Raw genomic sequence first — 25,221 nt, 5'->3', positions numbered from 1 at the left:
TGAACATCTTCATGTGAAATGAGCCTCACAATTGGCACTGATGCAGTTCCCAGTTACACTCAGTTCAGTTTCCAGGGTGGGACTTCCAACTCATGAGCCTCTCGTGAGCCAGGAGCTGCCTCTGTTCACGCTGATTTCTACAGGCTCTTATCTTACAACCTAGAGTTGAGAAGGAACTAAAGCGGGTGATGAAGTTGATTTGTATGAGGTACGTATGCATGGCTGATTGCATACACCATCTGGGTAAATACTGCTGAAATTGCTGTATAGCAATAACTTACTATCTGAGTATTTCTTCAGATTTCATTAAAAGCACCTGACAGTCTACCCTGAAATCTTCATATGCCTTGGGTGCTACATTGTCTTAGTGAATGGGATGTGTGGGTTAGATAGCTGTATTATATCTTGGCTGTGTGTCATAATTCATTTCTCAGTGTCTTTCTGTATACCACAACATGTTAGAAACCTGGGAAATTTATGATGCATACACAGCACTGTTTTATTCCAAACAACTAATTTCCTGTGGTGAGAAATGTCTTGAATTCATGATTACTTTGTAGCAAGATCAATGCAGAGCCCTAGAAAAAAAGAAGTAAGTCTTGTAGAACAGAAACAGCTTATTCCTTATGTTACTCTGGTTTTATTATGCAGAAATAAATGCATTCTGCTGTTTTATATGGTCTGTCAAACTATAATTTTTTTCATTAAACTTTCAGTGGCTTGTAATGCCACGGGGGACAGCAAAGAGGGAACCGGAAGAAGGAACCTTCCCCAGCTTTGTAGGTAATAGGTATGTGCTATGTTTTATGTAAATATTCAAATGGATAGTTGATTTAAAAAAAAAAAAAAAAAAGAAAAGAAAAGAGCATTACAATACTCTTCAATACTCTTTCTTAAATGACATTGTACAACACATGCAGATCTCTAGTAGAAAAGAGGCTTGGTTCAAGCTCAGGTGCATGAAGTTGAAACTTCTCTCCAAGGTGAAATTCTGTCACATCTTTCTTTATTTTTCACATCCTTTTGTGAGAATCTGGGACACTTGAAGAGAATACATTTGCCTTGTCAACAAATGCAACAACACAGTACCCACTATTTTTCTCTTTCTGAAGTCTGAAACTGCGTTCCAGGCAGTGTTTTCTGGTTCGTTTGAGTCACCTTCATTGCATTGAGCTGCATGTGTTTGTCTTAATCTACCCATGATTTTTTTCACCCATGTTTGATATGTCTTCTTATTGTGATCTCAACCAGTCCTTTTCTGAACAGAGAAGACAAAATTAATCACTGTCCATTAGCAGTGCTGGAATTTTGAGAGATGGCTGACAGTTTCTTAATAAAATAGTGCACATGAATTGTTTCCTGACAAACCATTTCTGTGTTTGATGTAGACTACAGAAAGAAGCAAACTGTTCACTTTTTAAGCTTTCATAAAACTTTGTGTTCCAGCAGCTTTCTCCTATAGGTCTTTTTAGGTTGAACTTACAGCTGTCATTGTTTAAAGGTCAGAGTTATGAAATGCCATAACCCTTTGTGGTGCTTGGGTTTCTTGGCTACAAGTAAAAATGCAGCCCTCTGTTGTGCTGCTGTCAAGGATAGTTGGACTTAAATGTTACTTTAAGGAAGTTAAGCCTAGTAGTTAAATACTGGTTTGATCTTCCAGTAGATCTTCAGACCTTTTAGAAGGATGCTTCTTAGGAAAGTTAAAGCTGCTTGAAAAAAGTAAAATACATAAAATGGCATGCAAATACCTAGTGGAAACAGTGCAGGTGGTTGGCTTGCATAGAAGTGGAGAGACTTGAAAATCTGGCACTGTTTCAGTTCAATGCTAGCTGCTTTTTGTAGTTCAGCTTGACTTGACTTAGCTGTAATGGTAGTGTCAGAAATGTTGATCAGGTGTGTGATTCTGGTAATGGCTTCCATTTACCTGAATTGCTGTCTGTGATCCTTTTAACTTACTGGCTGATTCTCAACAGCTGCTGTAAAATATAGAAAGACATGGTTTCTGGTTGTTTTGGTTTTATGCTTGGAAGTCTAAAAAGTCTACTGAAAGGCTATAACAGCTTATGCCAGTTGCAGTTACTTAGAAAAATGTGGATTAATGCTAATGTAACAGAAATCAGAATCTGATCCTATGTGACCTGATAACATAATTCAACTAATTTGTCATTTCCTGCCTTTTTAGCTCAGTCTTAGACAGCATCCAGTACAATCCTTGAGAATATCCTTAGTGTGGACTTGCATGTAACAGCAACTGTAAAGCCCATGTTTTCTTTTACATAATGTGAGTTAGCCTTTTCTGTGTCACTCCAAACTGTTACCTACTAACAAGGTGCTCTTAACCAAGGAATTAGGAAAAAAAAATATTTTAAACACTGCTATGGTTTCATTTTCTAGTGTTTCACAATTGCTATGACATGCCACAAAACTTGGTTTACACTAGTGGGTCCCTACATCTGGACAAGCTATTGAGGCACAGAGAGGAAACAAATCATTAAAACTCATTTCAACTCTTTTAAACTAGAAGAGGGTAGATTTGGATTAGATATTAGGAAGAAGTTCTTTACTGTTGTCCTGCGTTCAGCAGTAGCAGTCATTTTTTCTCCTTCTTAGTAGCTGGTGCAGTGCTGTGTTTTTGACTTTCTGCCTAAGAACAGCGCTGATAACACCGATGTTTTTAGTTGTTGCTCAGTAATGTTTACTCTGACCAAGGACTCTCTGACTCTCATGCTCTGCTGGGGAGGAGGGGAAGCTGGGAGGAAGCAGAGACAGGACACCTGACCCAAATTAGCCAAAGAGGTATTCCATACCACAGCACGTCATGCCCAGGATGTAACTGAGAGTTACCTGGAAGGGCTAGTTCACTGCTCGGTCGGGCTGGGTATCGGCGGGTGGTATTGTATTCTCTTCCCTTGTTATTTCCCTTATCATTATTATTATTGGTGGTAGCAGCAGTGATTTGTGTTATACCTTAGTTACTAAACTGTTCTTATCTCAACCCGTGGGAGTTACATTCTTTCGATTCTGCTTCCCATTCCTCTGGGAGCAGGGGGAAGAAAGTGTGTGTGTGGGAGTAGACTGTGTGGTTCTGATTGGTGGCCTGGGCTTAAACCATGACAACTGTGAAGGTGATGAGGCACGGGAACAGGCTGCTCAAAGAAATTGTGACTGCCCCATCCCTGGAGGTTTTCAAAGCCAGTTTGGATGGGGCTTTGAGGAACCTGGTCTAAGTGAAAGGTGCCCCTGCCCATGGCAGGGGGTTGGAACTAGATGACCTTTAAGGTCCCTTCCAACCCAAACCATTCTAGGATTCTACGACTTTAACCTTTTTCATTAAAATCAACATGTTCCAGATGGGTGGGTGCCGGTCTGCTCTATGGAAGCATGTTTATGAAGGGCATCCAACAGTGCTCCTGTAAAGAAGTTGGAGAGCTGGAAAAAGCAGCCAGGACTATGCTGAGCAGTCACTCTATTCACTAGAAGTCATTATACATCTTTGTCGGACCAAATATTGTTATTAATTATCTGGGTTGTTCTACTTTTTGAGAGAATTCAGTTTGAAAGAAAATTGGTTTTGACATATGTCTATGGCAAGTTCCATTTTTCCTGCTAAAAAACCCACCACAAACCAAACCCCATCCCCAGTGAAACAAAACAAGCAACAAAAAAACAACCACCGAAAACCCACCAAGCAAAAAAACCGCAACAAAACCACAAAAACAAAAAACAAAAGCTTCCAGGAATTTGTCTGACATATCTATGGCAAGGCCTGAGGATGAAGTCTCTGTATCACAGGTGCTTTCTAGCCAGAGTTTAGATTCTATATTCTGTAGCAATTTTGCTTAATAGGAATCTGAGAAGGAAAAGTGCTGCACTGTTTTTTAGCTTGGAATCCTCTGAGAAGGTACTTTAAATATTTTGGTTGATTCACTGGTGAGTAAACTGTCATCACAGAGAAAGATAAGCCTTGGGTTTTATCTCAAAGATATATTAACATTTCTTGCTGGTTTTGCCATGTAGTTAAGCTTGCTTTGTTTTGTGTGTTTCTTTAGAATATTTCACTGTAATGGCAGTGCATCATCTTTTGTTTGTTTTTGTGTGGATGGAATTTGGAGCTGACTCAAAATAAATTAGATTTTTTTTTTTTAATCCTCAGGAAGGATTCCCTTGCCCTCCTAATACTATTTTGTATCTGGCTATAAATAGATCTATGCCTATGATCATCTGTGACTGCATATCAGAGAAGTTCGTAAACTGGATACGCAGGAGTTCTAGTTTCTTGCCATAAAAAAAGTAGTCTTTTAGCATATTTGTAGGACACCAAAATATGTCTGGCCTACTGTCGTGGTTTAAGCCCAGGCCGTAAATTAGAACCACGCAGTCTACTTCCCCCCCCCACCTTTCTTCCCTCTGCTCCTGGAGAGACGGGGAGGAGAATCGAAAGAATGTAACTCCAACGGGTTGAGATAAGAACAGTCCAGTAACTAGGGTATAACACAAACCACTACTGCTACCACCAATAATAATAATGATAAAGGAAATAGCAAGGGAAGAAAAAACAACACCTCACCGACCGATATCTCGCCCCCACCCCGCAGCGTTCTAGGCCTTTCGGGTACTTTCAGTTACATCCTGGGCATGACGTGCTGTGATATGGAATACCTCTTTGGCTAGTTTGGGTTAGGTGTCCTGTCCCTGCTTCTTCCTGGCTTCCCCTCCTCCCTGGCAGAGCATGAGACTCACAAAGTCCTTGATCAGGCTAAACATCGGTGTTATCAGCTCTGTTCCCAGGCCGAAAGTCAAAAACACAGTGCTGCAACAGCTACTAAGAAGGAGAAAAAAATGACTGCTGCTGCTAAACCAGGACACCTACATGGAAAATCGTTATTCTGTACAATATTATTTCTTAAGAAACCTACCCCACAAATCTGCTAGCATGATAGCATTTGGGTAGGAAAAGCGATGGTGTGGAATTGGTGTGTGTCAGAACATTAGTTTTATGCATTTATGCTTCTTATGATGGGGCTGAAGGAAGGGAAAAAGAGACTTTTTGGAGACAGGAGAATTTTGGTAGGCATGAATTTCACAGCTGATAGTTTGTAGCATAGTGGGGTTTGTGCTTGGCAGTTCTGAGGATAATGAAAGGCAGGGTGGGTCTGAGTGCTCAGGAATCATTGGATTCTTACAGTGAAAAGCATGAACGTGACCAATGATAGCTGAGTCTAGGATTGTTTTCATTTTCCTCTCTTCCAATACATACATTTCTTCAATATGAGTTCTAAAGCCAGTATAAAGGTTAAGTTGACCTCTGCGGATATGCATACACCAAACTGTTTTCACTAAATTGATTTTGAATAACACCTTTCAGTTAAACCAAAAAAACTTTTAAGTTTAGACCAGACCTTAGTTAATGAAGGGTTTTTTTGGTGCTTAAATAAAAGGCTTAAAGAAAGGAACTTATACAAAATAACTTGATGCTTTTCCTTACCACTCCCACCCCCCAAAAAAAAGAAGTGAGAGTGTCTGTGTGTTATGTTTTGGTTCAGTAGTTTTCTCCTCTACTCATTATTTCTGTGTTTGTATGTGTACGTGTTCCTGGGTATTTTCTTCAGTGCTTCACTAAAAATGAAAGTCAGAGTGGTGTCTAAATATTCATTCAGGTTTTAAATTTAGAGTGCACCAGAGTTTATGCCATGGGTTTAGGCATAATTATGTATAATCTCCTCAAACTTTCTAAAAATGCTGTGTCAAAAAATAGATTGAATGGAGGAAAAAAAACCCCATAATTTTTCAAAAATTAAATTACGGAGTGCTTTTTCTCGGTATAGCCCAACCATGTGCTGAATAGAACAGAAAAGAGGATATTCGTGGAACTGATGTAGGACTGATAAACTCTATTCTGTAGTGGTACAGTATGTGTGCCTCCATTTTCAGATAATGGCTTAAAATGTATGTGTCTTGGGAAGGCTTTAGGTATATTCAGAAGGTAACTTGTCAGAAAAAGTAGTTTAATATCCATACTGTTAATCTGGTTAAGCAACTCAACATGTCTGTCTACTGTATTCTCAAGCTTTAAAATTTCTGTCCTTTTGCTGTTGTGTTGTTGTATGGTGATATGGCAAAAATTATGTTTTATTTTTTCAAAGGAAAGTGGGCAAGAGAAACAGCTCCATATTCTACTTCAGAACAGTAAATCTAATAAGGCCTGCTGGGCCCACTTTCATCATCTGCAATAGATTTGGTAAGGGCAGCAGAGGTTCCAGCTATGAATTCTGACCATGCTTCAGAAGCTGGTCATACATATCTATAACTATAAAATAAACAAATCTTGAGTTATTGCCAGGCAGTGGTTTGGCACTGAAGAATATTTTAAAGAAAAACTTTGAATGTGCATGTGAAAGAATACGTTATCAGGTAAGGGTGAAGTATCTTGAAGTCTTAGAGGAATAGAATTAGCAATTTTGTGTCGTATAATCAGGAGAGAAACTAGCTTATGAAACAGCTGTGAGAATAGGGGAAAGCATTTTCTGGTTTAGGAATTTAAGTATTTTTTCAATAAATGTTTTTTCGCAGACCTGCTGTACATGTTGTGGTGAAGAAACTCAGGGAGCAGACACAAGGACAGGAACCCTTCTTCTCCCTCTGTTTTTATTTGCTGCCTCCTGAGAGGAAACTGATGGTATCCCTTTGTTCAGCACCAGAAAATATTAATTACTTTTCTTGCTTCCCTCCAGCATGTGTTTTTTACCTGTGCATGAATAATCAGATAGTACTATCCCAGGCAGTTGGTATTAATTAGGGTTTCGAATTTCACATAGTCCATCTTTTAGCATTTGTTATGTCAGGCTAAAGCTTAAACTGAGAGGGAGTGAGGTGCACTTAGGGTTAATATTAAGGCTAGATTATTTCAGCATAAGAGAACATACTTAGAAATGAAAAGGCTTGTACTATGGAGAAAGATACAGAAAGATAGTTAGCTTTTGAAATATTTATCTTCCAGGTGGTAAAGATTTTTCAGGCCATCTCAACCTTCTTGTAACCAATATGGTTTGAACCTTTAGTTACTAAAAGTTTTCAAAGCTCTTTCAAGTCAATACAAAAATCAATACATGGAGCATACTTCAGTATAGTTAAGGCAGTGCTCAACAGCATTGAATGTTGTATGTAACTACTGCCACTGCTTCCTTGTTCCGAAAAACACCATGCATCTTGAGTCGCAAAAGTATAAAGTCTAGAAGTCTGCAGCTGATGGGCTGCTGAATCATAGCATACTGGTGGTGAAGTCAAGCCACAGCTGATAGTCATTCATGGAAATCAAGAAGGAATAAGTTACCTTGCTTAGATGTCTTCTCCCTCCCCCTAGCCCCACCCCCCTCCATTTGCCTTCTGAAAATTTATGTTGCTTATTTTAAGAGATCAATTCCTGTAGAAGACACTGTGCAACTTAGAAAATCTTAGGAAGTCTGTATGTCTTTATACTGTGGTACAAGACCATAACCTTTCTCTGTTATTTTGTTTGTTTACTGGAGGGATTTTTGTTTATTTCTCTGTGTCTTCATTTTTGGCAGGGTTTGCAATCATGTGAAGGTATGGTTATGGTTGTCTCATCTATCTTTCCGCTTTGCTTATATCTAAATCAGGGAAGTCTCACACAAGAAAGTTTTGGAAATAAAACACTAATGGTCTTGTTACTTGTAGTTCCTGTTTGTTCTGTTACAAGACTGATGCTGACTATAGGACACTAATACTGCTATAGGACACTAATAGTTCAAAATTGATAAATAATAATATTATAAAATTGATAAATAATAATATTATTTGTTAATATATTCTCCTGAGGCCCTGTACTAACAATGTATTAATAGCCTTCACTAACAGTTACATAGGATAGGAATATCATATTAAAAATATGTATTTTCTTCAGTGTTTGAGCTTTGAAATTCATGCATTCATACAGTTCTGTGCAACTAGAAAAGGAACATACAATTGGCAGAAATTAACTAGGCACTAGTTTATTAGAACTTTATTTCCCTTTTGTGATGTTAGCTTTTCCTTTAATTTAAAATATGATCGTTAATTTAAAATAGATGTTTCCTTCAATCTGTTTGGTATGTATAGTCTTGTTCTCAGAGCCTAGCCAGCAACTCAGAATCCTATATATTACTTAGCTGTTACCCAGTATTTCCCATTTGAAAATAGCTGAGTTATTAGCTGTTCATTGGAGATTCACTTAAGAAAATTTGTTCTTAAGAGAAACTGAAGGCTACAATTTGAAGCCCAGAGGATGCACAGTATTTTGTACCCTTGCAGGTGTCCCTAGTTGATACACAATATAGGGATCTGTTTTATTGAGAAGTGGGCATGGATAAAACTTTCCTGCCTGCTGGATTTGTAAATAAATTCCACTTTCACAACTATTGAGAGGGAATTAACTTTAATACAGAATGTGCAAGACATCATTGCCATCAGAAATATATTGGAATGGCAAATAATTCCCTTGACTCTATAATTAAACATTTCAATTAATGTTTTTTCATGTACTTCTGCTTAATACTTTATTAAGATATCTCTATGTACTAGATACTATTTTCTGATTTTTCTTTAGGCTGTCAATACAGACTACATATATATTGTATTCTGCAGGCAAATATGAGAATTGTCCAAACTATGACAAGCTTTAGTTGCCTACTTTCTGACCATGCACCTGCCTGACAGATAGCCTGTAAGTAGTTTGGAGGGTTGGCTCAGCTGTATATTTTGGGTATGTGAAACTATTTGTACTTCAAAAAGTAGGTTCTAGCTGTATTTTCAGGCTTGTTGTCTATACAAGTAGCATAAAATCTTGAAAGCATCCTTAGGATCTTTAAGATCCACTGAAAAAATAGTGTGCTTTCACTTTGCTATTTATCAAAAACGAGTAAATGAATAATATTCAGAAGTGATCTTGAGGAAAAACAATGAAGAACCTCCAAGTAGAGACTTGCAAGTCTATCACTGCCTATCTGTTTTATGTGGGAGAGGGCTGGTCAATGGCTTCCTTTGTGCACATTTGGGAGTTCTCCTTTTTCTTTAAAATATGCTCTCTACTTCAAATGCTGATGTTCATTTTCAGCATATGGGGACCATTAGCAATATTGAAGCTGGACATAAGGCTTAACGCGTTAAATCACTTTAGAATGTCGCATCTGGTTTTTTTGCCCTAGTGTTAACACCTGGATCAGTTTAGCACTAGCGCAGCAGTTTAGGACATATATAGCTGTTAATTTTAAAAACATCTGGGGCTTTTGTATGTATACATGTGTATGTGCATGTGTGAACTGCTGGATCTCTGGCATTTTTGAGTTTGATGAAAAAATCTCACTGAATTGTGCTTAAGGTGGGGGTCCATCTAGGCAAGTAAGTAGTTTGTGGCAGGAGGCAGAACGATTCTTTTGACTGGGTTACATGTTATGATTTTGCCTTTACAGCTTTTACCTATCTTCAGATTTCCATTTCTGAAGAATTGATTGCTGACCCTGATTCTTTCCTTCCCTCCTCAAACCTGTCCATTTGTTGTACATTGAAGAAGATATCCCACTCTCCTGGGATGAATGAAGTGGGCAGGCATTAAAAATTTAAGCAAGCAAGTTCCTCGACTGAGTCTGCAACCCTTATCTGAGGCTAGTTGAAAGTAAAAATGCCAGTTGTGTTGGAGCTTTGAAAAATGACTTTCCCATGTGACCTGCTGCCTTTTAGCAAGAACAGCGTTTACAGCTCTGTTTAAGAGTGATGAGTGCAGTTGGAGAGTTTCTCTTGTTATGCCCATTAGCAAGATTGGACTAATCTGCAGGATGTAACCTGAAGGTAAACTGTGACTGAAGGAGAAGACAAGGCTAATAAGGCGTTTTGTAGTTTCTTTCATCCCAGAGTCTTTCCCGGAGCCAGCAATTAATATTATTTTCTATCTGTGGAGAGCCCAGGTTGCTGCCAGCAAGGAAGGCTTTACAAAGGACACATCAGCACTACCTGCCAGGCCGTGAAGAGAGGCTGCTTTTAAAACTGCTGTTGAAATTGGCAACTAAGCATCAATACTGCAGCAGAGTTAACAGCTTGTTAATTTAGTAATTAAAGAAAAACAAGGCCTTGCCCCAGGCAGGAGCAAGGCAGCCGGGTGTGTGTGTTGGGGCACCAGATGTCGGGCACCTCCCTGGGGACAGGGACAGGCCAAGGTGTGGGCCTGGCTTAGGGGCACCCATGGCAGGGCAGGGCTGTGAGGAGCTGGAGACCGGCCCTGCTGTGGTGTCCCTGAGGCAGGGGCTGATGGCCTTGGGAGGCAGAAGTAGGGTGCTGGGCTGTGGGCAAGGTGGGGGAGCCCCAGGGAGGAGGGTCAGGGCTGTCAGGGCTTGTTAGTGCCCTCAGGGCCTTGATATGAACAATTTAGTACTATGTATTCGTTTATTTTATTAGATACAGAGCTTGTATTTCTCTCCCCTTCACAGAGATGAACGTTTCACCTCATGTTTATCTTGCCAGTGCTGTTAGACAGCCAGGCTGCGGATGCAGATGGGCATGGCCCCAGGTGGTTTTGCATGGACTCTATTAGTCCTGCAGTAATGGTGTCCAGGGTGTTGTCCTAGTGTTACTGAGACCTTGCTGACTTTTACTTTTGAGGGCAAAAAGACGAAGAGCTGCCTGGCTCTGATATCTCAAGTGCTCGTAATCTTGCATCCTCCTGCACAGTCAAGTCTGGTGCTGGCCAAGTTGTGTTTTTTCTTACATTTTATAATGTGAAACAGAGTAGTTGTTGACTATTATGTGAGCCTTCTTTGCTGTAGGATGTCTAGCTTTGCTCTTGTATTAGGCTTTTCTAATATTCCAAACCATTCGTCAGACTTTTGGGTTTTTTTTTTTTTTTTTTTTTTTAAACACTTAGCAAAAAAATAACCATATGGAAAGGGCTTTTAACTTTATTTAAAATTTTGACGCATAGAGAATACAACATTTGACCTGACCGAATCACTGAGTAAGCTGGAATTGTCAGCTGTATTTCTCATGCTGACTGGCAGGTACCAGAATCGGTTGCTTTTACACGTACGAGAAACTAGAAGTAATTCAGAATTGCTAGCTGAAATCCATACTCAAATACAGGGTGATCAATACTATATCTTCAAGGCTTCCTTTTGATTTTTTTTTTTTAATTTTATGTATTTTTAATAAAAACAGGACTGAACAGGAACTAATCAGGGTTGCATCAGATTTTTTGCTAAGTCTGTATATAAAATTTGACTGAATTAATGCCTTCAGAATGTAAAGTAGGTTTCTTGATGATTTGGAGAAAAGCAGTTTACTTTTGATGGGGAATATGAGTCCAATAGGAGTATGTGCTGCATGAAAATCATTGATTTAGAGAGAGAGGGCTGGTCTCTTAGCAAGTGTGGCAGCATAGTGTGGAAGCATTTTATACAGGGATTTTTTTTTTGTTTTGTTTGTTTTATTATTTAAGTGGTTGCATGGATTCACATATGGGAAACTGCCACATTTGTAAAAGATATAATAAGAGCTACCATTTCCTGGGAAAGAACTGGTGCACTATCTAGGCTTTTTGTAGCAGAATGCAGTTGGGGCAGTTGTGCTGGTAATATTACTGCCACTTATTTTTCTTAGTATTTCCCCAAGAAACAAATGCTTTTGCAGTTCAAGGTGTCAACTCTAAATCCTGACATCTGATTGCCATTCTTAGCGTTTGGGAATCTGTAGTCTAACATAATATGTTTCTCTCAGAGAAAGGACTCTTTCCAGCTCAACACCTGCTTTATTCTTGCTGAATTCCTAGTTTTCTGATAGTGGTTCTGGTAGTGATTCTACAAACTGAAATCACAAACAGAGGAATTAGATTTCAGGAAAGGCCTACACAGAAGGGTAAGATAAATATTGTGAAAACAAAGTTCTTGTTTTCTTCCAATATTATTTTGTGACTGGACTAAAATGAGAATCATAGAATCATAGAATAGTTAGGGTTGGAAAGGACCTTAAGATCATCTAGTTCCAAACCTCCTGCCAAGGGCAGAGACAGCTCACACTAAACCATGCCAACCAAGGCTTCGTCCAACCTGGCCTTGAACACCGCCAAGGATGGAGCATTCGCAGCCTCCCTGGACAACCCATTCCAGTGCCTCACCACCCTAACAGTAAAGAATTTCTTCCTTACATCCAATCTAAACTTCCCCTGTTTAAGTTTGAACCCGTTACCCCTTGTCCTGTCACTACAGTCCCTGATGAATAGTCCATCCCCAGCATCTTTGTCGGCCCCCTTCAGATACTGGAAGGCTGCTATGAGGTGTCCACGCAGCCTTCTCTTCTCCAGGCTGAACAGCCCCAACTTTCTCAGCCTATCTCCATATGAGAGGTGCTCCAATCCCCTGATCATCCTCATGGCCCTCCTCTGGACTTGTTCCAACAGCTCATGTCCTAATTATGTTGAGGACACCAGAACTGCACACAATACTCCAAATGAGGTCTCACAAGAGCAGAGTAGAAGGGCAGGATCACCTCCTTTGACCTGCTGGCCACGCTCCTCTTGATGCAGCCCAGGATATGGTTGGCTTTCTGGGCTGTGAGCACACACTGAAGCCGGCTCATGTTCATTTTTTCATCGACCAACACCCCCAAGTCCTTCTCTGCAGGGCTGCTCTGAATCTCTTCTTTGCCCAACCTGTAGCTGTGCCTGGGATTGCTCCGACCCAGGTGCAGGACCTTGCACTTGTCATGGTTAAACTTCATAAGGTTGGCATCAGCCCACCTCACAAGCGTGTCGAGGTCCCTCTGGATGGCATCCCTTCCCTCTAGCGTATCAACTGAACCACACAGCTTGGTGTCATCGGCAAACTTGCTGAGGGCGCACTCAATCCCACTGTCCATGTCACCGACAAAGATGTTGAACAAGACAGGTCCCAACACTGATCCCTGAGGGACATCACTCGTTACTGGTCTCCAGACGGACATTGAGCCATTGACCACAACTCTCTGCATGCGGCCATCCAGCCAGTTCTTTATCCATTGAGTGGTCCACCCATCAAATTGGTGTCTCTCTAATTTAGAGACAAGGATATCGTGTGGAACAGTGTCAAAGGCTTTGCACAAGTCCAGGTAGATGACGTCAACTGCTCTACCCCTGTCCATCAGTTTCGTAGCCCCATCATAGAAGGCCACCAAATTGGTCAGGCAGGATTTCCCCTTAATGAAGCCATGCTGACTGCCACTAAGCATCTTGTTGTTTTTCACGTGCCTTAGCATGCCTTGCAGGAGAATCTGCTCCAAGAGTTTGCCAGTCACAGAGGTGAGACTGACTGGTCTGTAATTCCCCGGGTCATCCATTTTCCCCTTCTTGAAAATGGGGGTTATATTTCCCTTCTTCCAGTCGTCAGGAACTTTACCCGACTGCCATAATTTTTCAAATATGATGGCCAGTGGCTTAGCAACTTCATTCGCCAGCTCCTTCAGGACCCGCTGATGGATTTCATCAGGTCCCATGGACTTGTGTACGTTTAGGTTTTTAAGATGGTCTTGAACCAGATGCTCTCCTACAGTGGGCCTAGGGTCTTCATTCTTACCATCCCCGCGTCTGCCTTCCAAGACTTGGGTGGTGCAGTCAGAGCCTTTGCCAGTGAAGACCAAGGCAAAGAAGTCATGAAGAACCTCAGCCTTCTCCAAATCCAGAGTAGCCAGTTCTCCCGATAGCTTCCGAAGGGGGTCTACGTTGTCCCTAGTCTGACTTTTCTTCGCTACGTACCTATAGAATCCTTTCCTGTTATCCTTCACATCCCTAGCCAAGTTTAATTCTACCTGGGCCTTAGCTTTCCTAACCTGGTCCCTAGCTTCCCGGACAACATCCCTGTATTCTTCCCAGGCTGCCTGCCCTTTCTTCCACCTTCTATAAGCCTCCTTTTTCCTTTGAATTTTCCTGAGCAGCTCCTTATCCATCCAAGGAGGTCTCCTGGCCCTCCTGCTGCACTTCCTTCTAGTTGGGATGCAACACTCCTGAGCTTATAGCAGGTGATCCTTGAATATCAACCAACATTCTTGGGCCCCCCTGCCCTCTAGGGCTGTGTCCCATGGAACCTTCCTAAGCAGGTTCCTGAAGAGACCAAAGTCTGCTCTCTTGAAGTCCAGGGCAGTGAGCTTGCTGCACGCTCTTCTCACTTTCCTGAGGATCTCGAATTCGACCATCTCGTGGTCACTACAACCAAGGCTGCCCTGGAGCGTCACATTTCCAACCAGTCCTTCCCTGTTGGTGAGCACGAGGTCAAGCATGGCACCTCCTTGTCGGCTTCTCTTTTCTTGCAGGAACAAGTTGTCTTCCACACAATCGAGGAACCTCCTGGATTGCTTGTGCCAGGCAGTACCGTTGCTCCAACAGATGTCAGGGTGGTTGAAGTCCCCCATGAGAACAAGGGCCTGTGAGCGTGAGGCTGTTCCTATCTGCCTATAGAGCACTTCATCCACAGATTCCTCTTGATCAGGCGGTCTGTAACAGATCCCCACAGTAATGTCCCCCATCGCTGCTCTCCCTTTAACTCTGACCTACAAACTCTCTGTCGACTGCTCACCTCACATGAAAATGTGTGTGCTCACACACACATGGAAATATGTGTGGGGTTGGGAAAACAAATGCAAGCAACCCAATCTGTGGCATGAGCAGAAGTCAAAATGAAAATTTTCAAGTATTCTAGAAATCATCATTAAATCTTTAAAGGATTTAATCTGACCTCTCCGTAACCTCCATATGCTCAGAGACAAAGGACATGCCGAGGGGAAGCGTGTCTGAAAGCATTACAGCAATGTTCTCTGGACAATGGAAATGCTGAGCTGCGTGGTATTTAGAGTATTTGTGTGGAGGTTCTGTGGCATAGTATATCAGTGTTTGAGCATTTTTCTTTATAGAACAAGACAACATGCCTGAAACTAATACTATAAAACAAAACAAAAAGGGATTTGGATACATGTTCCAGAGGAATGGAGAATATGAGGGGAGCCTTGGAGTATGAATGAGAGTAGTGCATTTCAAATGCAAGTTTGAGCTCTGTTTCACACAATTCTTTTTCTTTTCTCTCCCTTGTGTGAATTGAAAAATTGTTATTTATGGGAAGATATTTATTGGAAACACAGAAAGAGGGAATGAGTAAAGAATTTGATATAAATCATCTCTCATTTAGTATTTTTAATTGAGGGGACTTGAACTGTCTGGATTCTTAATTATCCTGGTAAAATAAATGCTAAATGAGTTAAGATCAGTGGTAATAACAATGCATCCTTAAGGAATTGCTTAAATATAACTTTACTTGTGAAGGCAAGTAGCTAATTAAATTCCAGTCGTCTTTTTGCACTAAGCAGGTCTCACACCTTCTCCCACAGCATAAATTTTAAATGCAAATGATTGGATTTGTACAAACACTATATGAGACAGATTTTTACAGTACTGAATTAGACATGGAGACTGCTAATGGCTGGCACCAGTCCTTGCCAGGGTGGTTGGAAACATAAATGCTGAAAGCTGTGGCACTTTTTTTCCCAATCAAGCTGACACAGACTGGAATTCATAAGCTACTACAACCTAAAAAATGTTTTCTTTTTCCTCATTTGTAAATACAAGAAATGTAAAGGAGGGTTTATTTTCATCTGTAAAATATTCTGCTGTCTGCCTCCAGCAAGGTGTTAACAGAAAATATTGTCAGTCAAAATATGTACAGACAGCTGTGGGAGTACCCTGTTCAGCACTAGAGATTTGCATGCTCCTACCAACTGCCGTATTTATTGTTCATCCATGTCAGTGAGATCCATTCCAACATCTAAATCAAAATTTCAGTATAAAAGGCGAGTTGGGGGGTTTAGTTCTGATTAGTGGAGAATCTGTTGTTTCAACAATAGTGTTTGTCAGTTTTTCATATTTCTTTTACATTTTAATTATAACTCATAAAATCTTAACCGGTTACTCCTGGGTTAGACTCAGAAGAATGTCACTGAAGGGTATTTTAATATAATGGAAGCATCATAACATCTGTTTTCAGTGTTTTAAAAGCCAATTTATATGGAAATTTTGCTTTAGTGGGAAGTCGATACGTATTTTTTTAACACCTCCTGTAAAAATTTAAAAAATTAAAGCAGCACCAAAGCAATACTATTCTTTCTTGTGGTAGCAATGTGATTACATTTTCACAGCCTTTCATTTGTACCCTTTTCCTTCTGTTGAAATTAAGTTTTTATTTGTCTTTTGTAGTCGAGCTATCAAGACAAACCAGGACCTTCTGCCTGAGACACCGTGGACCCATATCTTCTACAATGACTTCTGGGGGACACTGCTCACTCACAGTGGGAGCCACAAGTCCTACAGACCTCTCTGCACACTCTCCTTCCGTATTAACCATGCTGTTGGAGGGATGGACCCATGGGGCTACCACCTTGTAAATGTCTTGTTACATGCTGCAGTCACAGGCCTTTTCACAAACTTCTCCAGGATCCTGTTTGGGGATGGGTACTGGACCTTGATAGCAGGCCTGCTGTTTGCATCTCATCCGATCCACACAGAAGCTGTAGCAGGGATCGTAGGGAGGGCAGACATTGGAGCCTGTTTCTTCTTTCTGCTTTCTCTGATGTGTTACGTGAAGCACTGCTCAACCAGAGGTTCCTCACCAAGTGCATGGGGCTGGATCTTGGGAACGGGGCTGTGTGCAGGGTGCAGCATGCTATGGAAGGAGCAAGGAGTGACTGTTCTGGCCATTTCAGCAGTGTATGATATCTTTGTATTTAATCGACTGAAAATGCACCAGATCATTCCTGCTTTATACAAGGTAAGTAGTCTTTCTCCATAAGCTATTCATAAGCTCAATCACTGTTAAACAGGTGCTAAATGAGTTTTCAAGTGCACAATAATTCTTAGTAGTTTAGTCAACTCCCCAAAATAAGCACAGATGTCTAATGCCAAAAGAACATTTAAAGCAGTTTAGTATGGGGTTTTTACATTTTGTTTAAACAATGTGTTATTATCCATTGCTATTACTTGACTTTTTTTTCAGTTGCTTTCCTTTCTTCCAGCAGTTCCCTCCTCATTCTGTTTACTGTCGAGCACTGGATATCTGGCTGTCTTTTGCAAAGAATTCATTCATGCTCTTATCCTCTTGTATCTTGCAAACTCAGCTTAGTTTGGTGGGGCATACAAGTGCAGCAGCTCCCTGAGGCAAAGATAGAGGTCTTATTGTTCTAGTTTAACAGATGCATAAGACCTGGGCACATGCATTTGGCATGTATTTTTTCTCCCCCTAGTCGGAGCTATGACTCAGATGTATTATTGCCTTAATAAAATGACTGTTTCTCATTTTTTAACTTCTTGCCCAAGAGCAAACAAGTCGAATAAGCAAACAAACAAGCCCACCAAAATCACCTAACTTCTTTCTCCCAAAACTGCATGTATTTTACTGGCATCACGATACCCCAGTTGAAATCAAATCTCATTTACACTAGTTGCTGTACAAATGAGTAAGCTGAGTATATGTAATTTTAGTTTCAGTGAAATCGCTTTCTTTCAGAAAAATATTGATTTAACAAAAGGAAAATGTTTCATAGGGGTGCATGTTGTTGCATTTTTCAGTAAAATATAATCAAGAAAGGCAATAATAAAAAAAAAGGGATTTATAATCTATTTATGAGTACTTGTCTGTATAGGCTTTTGTCCTCCAACTTTGCATGGCCTCCACCGTTAGCATTGCAGTTTCCTGTTCCCAGGCACTCCATGTGAAGTAAAGGAACGAAATACAAGCCTTTTGTAAGGATAATCACTGTAAATTCAAAATAAATAAAGACAGGTGCATCAAAGAGGAACAAAAGTAGCACCCTGAAAGTTAATGTTTCAGCCTTCTGGAGAGCTTCACACTTTGATGCAAACATTCTAGGGCAATAAAAGCGTTATGATTTGCCTAAAAAAGAGACTGAAAATAATTATTTTAGTGCACTGCCTTCTTTTCAGCCAGTATTTGTGAAGTACTACCATGATGTTTATATTTCCTTTGGTCTTTTGAGTTTTAGCCTTTGACATAAAATAGTGTTTACAGAATGTTCAGGTTATTGAGACTGTTTTTGGCCCTCTGCATCCGAAGGCTGGCAGCTGTTTTCAGAGGATGCTATTTAGTTGGTATCAGTGGATAATTTGAGAATGGCCAATGAACTTGGAGTTAGGAAATTTGGAGTTTGATTGTAGTATGTCTGACGAATGTTTGACAAGTCTTCACCAGGAGGGCAAGTTAGGTGCTGTCCTGTTGATTTGAAATTACTTTTTTGATTTATTTTCAAATTATTTCAAGATGATTGCACTGTAAGATTGGCATTTTGAAATAATAACTTTTCTGAAGGCACTAGGAAGAACAGAGCAAACTTTTCTTACTGAAAGCTTTGTTTTCATTTCAGTTCTGTGTGTTTATGCATACTGTGATAAAGACAAGTGTTGGATTTTTTTGTTTGTTTGCTTTTTTAGTTTTGTATTTAATCAAAAGAAAACCCCAAAGTATGTAGCCCATGGTTTAATTTTTGCATTATGCAGAATTAAAGCACAGACTCAAACAAAAATGAAAAAGCTTTCAACTCTGCATCTCTTTTGGATCATTGGGTGTTGCCGTTTTCATGCTGCTGCTTTGACCGTAACTAAAATGTGTACCTAGTAGGAACTGATAAATCCTTTCTTCCTAAAACAAACTGTAAAATCTCCTTAAGCAAGCAACTTTTGGATTAACGGATTTATTTATGTATTTATTTTCTTTAATGTTGTTGCTTACACTTTTTCTTGCTTGAAAAGACATTCCTGCATTGCAAATTGTGTGAGACCAGAGCAGCCATATACAGATGACTCATTCTGTGTTATCCAACTGTCTTGAGCATTTTAAAAACTGCAGTACAGTTTCAACCAAAACAAAAAACCTCCCACCGCACCCAGAAAACAAAATCTCTGCTTGTGAGAGAACTCTTCATTAGAATGTCTAGGCAATTAGAAAGAATTGTGTCCATTTACCTATTCTGGAATTTGTGCTTTGTGTTTTCCCAATGTAAATACTGGGGGAGGACGACTGCAGGAGAAAGGGGGGATAAAAGACATCAAAAAGGACAGTCTAGAAAAAAGTTATGGTCTCTTGTAGTGCATTGGAGGGGAGAAGGGTAGAATGGAGCCAAGAAGAAAGGAAAATATTTTTAAGAGGTGGTTGGCTGAAATCTGTACTAAATAAGTAACCAGTATTTATATGAAACTGAATGCTTGGTAATGGAACCATAAAAAGGAGCTACCCCTTTTCAACCTACCTAACCTTGAGCTAAACCCTGCGCAGCTGACCTGACACAACTGTTTCATAGGCTGTGGTGCAAACTGGAATTGAGAGGAAATTAAGGTAAAAAACCCCCAACATTAAAAATATCCCCAACCCCAGATATACCCCAGATAGATCTTTCAGAGTTATTTTAAACCTTAATCCAGTTATATCCAGTCCTCACTACTACCCTACAAACAGCAATACTGCAAATACTGCTGGAGAAAAGCTGAGATGCAGGGGCAAAAACAAGGAATGGAGAGCAAGGGTTTTGGGAAGTGGGTAGTGAAGGACCTGTGCTGGCTTGCTGCCAGACTGTGGCTTTTGGTTTCTGTAAGATTTTTCAGAATATATCACTAGGGAAACTGAAGCATGATTAATTATGTTTAAAGAGTAGTAAAACCACTGACTCTTCTTCAGGATGGTCAGTGAAGGACAGGCTGCTAAAAGCAGCTTTAAAAATGCTCCAGCAGATGGTAGCTGTTGAAACTGGGGTGACAAGCCTTTTTTTTCCATTTTGTTTTTACCTGTGGGCTGAGTGTCCAATAAATATGAAACAGTGGCTACTACACAAGACCAGTAGCTGCTTACTGAGTTCACATTTATTGTCATGTGAGTTCTGATTTGTCACATCAAATACATGAGAGCATCCCAGTGCAATCTGAGTAGACTGGCAGGGCTTCTGAACAAGGCAGCTGCAGAGCAGGACCACCAGCAGAGCAGATGAATATGACCCCTTATTTAGAAGCTATTCTTAATGCATTTTTAAAATGTGTATCATAGCTACTTACTAAACTATCCAGCTCTTTTCCCTGTCATCTGCATATTGGTTATTCAGTAGAACTTGGCTGCTGACTTTTTTCCTTTGCCAAGACTTGTATTCCCGTCTGCCTGTGATGCTCTCACTCTGGCTGGCAAAGTTGTCAGTCTGGACCTCATTTCATTTGGTTAGCTCTATTTTGTTCTCTCTGAATGGCTAAAAAGAATGTATTTGCTGTCTTTAAGTCAGCAGATTTTGATGGAAGTATATGTATTGTGGTCATAAATGAATTGTCTGAAATGAGAACAATTAAAAAAAGTAGTGCTTTACTGGAGCAAAGCATTCTTTGTGGAAGAAAGTTAGGCTTTTGTTTGATTTTTCAGCATTTTAGACCTTCAGTCATTTGCAGTGTAAGTTCCATAGCAGGTATGCAGATTGATTGACTTGTCATTTATCATAGGTATCAGATGATTGTACCTGTCAGTAGCTAGACTTGTGCAAATTAAACTACCAAAAGTGTAGGAGTGAGAGGGGGGGAGAGCTGAATAAGGGAGAGATCTGTGATCAAGTTTATAATTATAGCAAATATGCAAATTCAGAGGCCTAATTCTTTTGTATTTGCAGTCTCCAGCTTGAGAGCAGAACCATTAATCAACATTGCAGTACAAAGTCTTCTGTCCAATTAATAGTACAAAGCTAATATAAACCTTTCTGTGCTGCCCTTTCCCCCCCTCTTTTTTTTTTTAAAGTGGAAATGGAGCTGGACAACATTAGGAGTTAAAAAGATGGGGCAAATGCATTTAAAGCTCATTTTTAATATAATTGTAATGATAAAATATTTATTGCTCTGTGGTTTATGTGTATAAACTGCCTTACAGAAATAACTAAACCAGATGTATGTTCTACTAATGTTCCACTGCTAAAGTACAGTAACATTTTACCGAATCAACATATAGTTAGTACAGGGAGTTATACTAAACCTCACTTTTACCATCACTTATTTGATTAAAATCTCCCTCTGGGAGGTCTGTCTCACATGTGGAATTAGTTATTGATATCTATAGCTTAACGTGAACCACAAATTGGATTGCAGGATGCATTATCTAACCTTCTGTGCTATTATAACAGTATTGGTTTTGTAAAAGGCAAGTTTATTGGAGGCCTATATTTTATCTAAGGTAGTGATGTAAACCTGGGGCCTCCATGGATGACATGGTGAACCACCAAACCAAATTTTATGAAACACTACTTTCTTTTATGGTCTTGGATCAGCCTTAGTTGTGAGGGATATGTATGATTCCTGCTGGGTATTAGATAAAGCTGCTGATTTTTCAAAACATTCTAAACTTGAAATAAGCCACTTTAGACATTCTTTACTCTTTGAAGTTGCTACTTTTAGAACTACTGTGCTTTGGAAAGCAATTTCAAAATAAAATGCTGCTCTCGATTTAAATTTACAGTTTTATCCTCATGTGAGGAGCTTGAAAGCCTTAATGTTGTGGTTTAAGCCCAGGCCGTAAATTAGAACCACGCAGTCTACTTCCCCCCCAACCTTTCTTCCCGCCGCTCCTGGAGGGACGGGAGGAGAATCAAAAGAATGTAACTCCCATGGGTTGAGATAAGAACAGTCCAGTAACTAAGGTATAACACAAATCACTACTGCTGCTACCAATAATAATAATGATAAGGGAAATAACAAGGGAAGAGAATACAACTACTCACCACCCACTGACGGATACCAATACCTCGCCCCCCATCCAGCAGAGTTCCAGCCCTTCTGGGAACTGTCAGTTCTACATCCTGGGCATGATGTGCTGTGGTATGGAATACCTCTTTGGCTAGTTTGGGTCAGGTGTCCTGTCTCTGCTTCCTCCCAGCTTCCCCTCCTCCCCAGCAGAGCATGAGACTCACAAAGTCCTTGGTCAGGGTAAACATTCTGACCAGCAACTGAAAACATCGGTTTTATCAGTATTATCCCCAGGCCGAAAGTCAAAACACAGCACTGCACCAGCTACTAAGAAGGAGAGAAAATGACTGCTACTGCTAAACCAAGACACTTAGCACCACAGTAGTTGGTCTTGCTGGTTTTTAACCTCTTCTCCATCTACAAGTTATGCCATTTTGCAAGTGTTTTATCACCATTTAAAATCTGGCTTGATGTTTTATTTTCTGTTTATTGTCTACAATCGAAAGGATTTTACTATGTTTGAACTTACCTGCAGGCCTGGGTATTTTGGCAGATCTGACCTGTAAGCATTCTTTTGTAAGTTATTTCTAACAAAAATTTGGGTGGGTATGGTCCAGCCTTAGTCCTGTGTATTTGAAATGCAGTTTTTAAACTGTTAGGGCAGCAGCTGCTCCCTCACAGGACAGATTAATTCCTAGAGTCAGATATTTAGTAAACAATCTTTTCCTTGAGACTACTTTTGTTGGAGTTAAAAATAATAAATAAATTGCAGCTTCAGAACATGCCCTGACCTCTCACAGGTTCATATTGTCTAACAAAAGCCGCATATTCAAGCTTGGTAAGTTGTTAAATGTTGCATTTGTGGGCTGGGTAACCTTTAGCACTTTAAGAGCTGTAGAAAAGGTTGGGAGCTACATTGCCAGCTGGGGCCCAGGTTGTTCCCTAGTTGTGACCTCTTATTCTGTGGTGGTCAGCTGGGGGTTAATTCTTCTGGCAGCTTTAAGGCTGTATGAGATTGTAGAAGTGCTGAGATGAATGTGCCTGCACATACATTGCTCCTGTTTGCGGATGAGCCAGCCTGGTGCTTTTCTCTTCACTCTGCTGGATGGCAGCAGCATGAGGCCTGTATAGTCTTGACCATCCCTCCTTTTCCCCCCAGCAGATATTTCCTAGACAAGAGAAGCTTTTTGCAATTTACTTCTTTCTTGACAATTTCAAGCAGCTAATACTGCTGTTTCCTGTAGTTCCCACAGCTCCTTGCTGCTTTTCTTTTTGATCCTGAAATAAGAAAAGCAAGATTAGCCTCTACTGTCTTTCTTCTCAGAGATGTGATCTCCTGCAGGTCCCTGTGATGTCAGTGGAGTGGTACTGAATTGGACATCAATACATATAAATAGCTGTTGTTTCCTGAAAATATTTTCATGGGGTTATTTAAACCACTGAAACAGATCACATATGACAGAAGTACAGCATCCTAAGGCTAATTTAGCAAATCAAATGAGGAATCATAAGCTATCTTGCTGAAGTCACTGGCTTAAAATGGATTATATTTTAATATTAAATCTTTAATGTCTTTTTGGAATTACTACTAAAATCTGCATTATGTTTGTCTGTCCAACTGAAGTCTACAATGATGTTCTGGAGCCTGTATTTGAGCATGCCTCTCCGGAAAGATGGAAAAGGCAAAGGGTTCTTTAATAATGAGTAAGTAAATAAAAAAAAAAAAAAGAGAGAAACTTCTCATATTCACTGAGATGGTGAGCACACATAGAACCTTCAATAATAGAGAGGTTAGTTTGCTAAAGGAAAGTTGTCACTGTCTTCAGTCTTGCATAAGCTTTATGCTGCATGGTAGCATGCAAATGATGCTGTGTTCTTCCATTCTTCCCTTTCATGGTTTAACCCCAACTTACAATAAAACCCCACACAGCCACTCACTCACTCCCCCTGAAGTGGGATAAGGGAGAGAATCAGAAGGGTAAAAGTAAGAAAACTCCTGTGTTGAGATAAAGACAGTTTAACAGGTAAAGCAAAAGCTGCACAAAGTAAGGAATTAATTCATCACTTCCTATGGGCAGGCAGGTATTTAGTCATCTCCAGGAATGCTGAGCTCCATCAGGCGTAACAGTTACTTGGGAAGACAAATGTCATCACTCCGAATGTCCCCCCCTTCCTTCGTCTTCCCCAGGCTTTATCTGCTGAGCATGATGTCATATGGTATGGAATATCCCTTTCTTCAGTTGGGGTCAGCTGTCCTGGCTGTGTCCCCTCCCAGCCTCTTGTGCACCCCCAGCATGCTCACTAATATGGTGGGGTGGGGTGAGGAGCAAAAGGGCCTTGATTCTGTGTGAGCAGTCCTCAGCAATGACTAAAGCATTCCTGAATTGTAAACACAGTTCCAGCACAAATCTGAAACATAGCCCCATACCAGCTACTATGAAGAGTATTAACTATATCCCGGCCAAACCCAGCACATTTTTCCCTGGGTTAAAAGGGATCTCTTTGAGGCACAGAGTAGAAAAGCTTCCAGGGGCTTTGCACAGTTGGTGTTAGCACTTATTTTTCATTCTGAGGTTACATGCCAATTACTAACATCAAGAACTATGACTTTTTCATGGTGCTGTTTAATTACAGGGCATTGGTGAGCTTGCTACTTTCCAGTTTACAAAACCTTTGCAAGTAATATCAATCTGACAATGTTTTTCTACTAGCTTTTAATGTTTTCAAAATATTTAAGGAATCAAATGAAAGCACCAAACTTACCCTAGGTGTAATAACTGTTTCAGAACATTAGGAACATTTGCAGGTGTTGTGTTTTTTTTTTTTTATCTTGGTGATTTCTTTCGCTCCCAAATTGAAGAAGCTTTGTAAAACTGTTTTTCTAACAGCTGGCAATTTTCTTTTTTAAAATATCAGTATCTTTGGAACAACAGATTATTTTAAGCTGAGATAAGGGGACCTGAGTACCTGTGAACTTTGAGTGATAAGAAATGTATGTAGCTCTGGCTATCTTCAATTTTCCATTTGTTCACCAGCTGGAAAACCATGACCCTTTCCCTTCTAGCTCTGCTTCTGCCATGAGTCAGTTGTAGCACTGGCTACAAAATGGGAAAAAAAACCATACAATGTTAAAGCTAAGTGTCACCGTAATGAGTTAGTTCAACATCTCCTGGTGTAATTCCTGTCATGTCGATTTGCTTTGGGAGTTACACCTTTCTACTTAAATCTGATTTGGTGTCTTGGTTAAAATGCACACATTCATGATTGTAATCATCAAATATATACTGGGTTTGTTAAATGCCACACAGAAAGTTTATGCTTGCACCTTGCATACAGATGTTCAGTCATGGGTACTTTGTTAGCCTCCTAATGTCTTGTTCGGGCACCTAAATGTCCTGATTTGATGCAGTGATGAATGCTTGTAGCTCCTAGTGAGTTTTACTGAATGAACCCATTCT

General features: G+C 40.1%; 1 protein-coding gene across 1 annotated transcript in view; it reads left to right on the top strand.

Annotated features, from left to right (window-relative positions):
- The window catches only part of TMTC2 (transmembrane O-mannosyltransferase targeting cadherins 2), a gene marked incomplete at both ends in the record, with an annotated part of 256,298 nt that overhangs the window by 91,157 nt on the left and 139,920 nt on the right, over positions 1-25,221 (top strand). Inside the window, one exon of the mRNA XM_080638943.1 lies at positions 16,250-16,820. Coding sequence (XP_080495069.1) covers positions 16,250-16,820 — 571 coding nt within the window. The remainder of the gene's footprint in view (positions 1-16,249; positions 16,821-25,221) is intronic.

The sequence above is a fragment of the Psittacula echo genome, assembly GCF_963264785.1.
Source record: "Psittacula echo genome assembly, chromosome: 1".
Taxonomy (NCBI): Eukaryota; Metazoa; Chordata; class Aves; order Psittaciformes; family Psittacidae; genus Psittacula; species Psittacula echo.
This window is presented reverse-complemented; position numbering and strand designations above follow the sequence as displayed.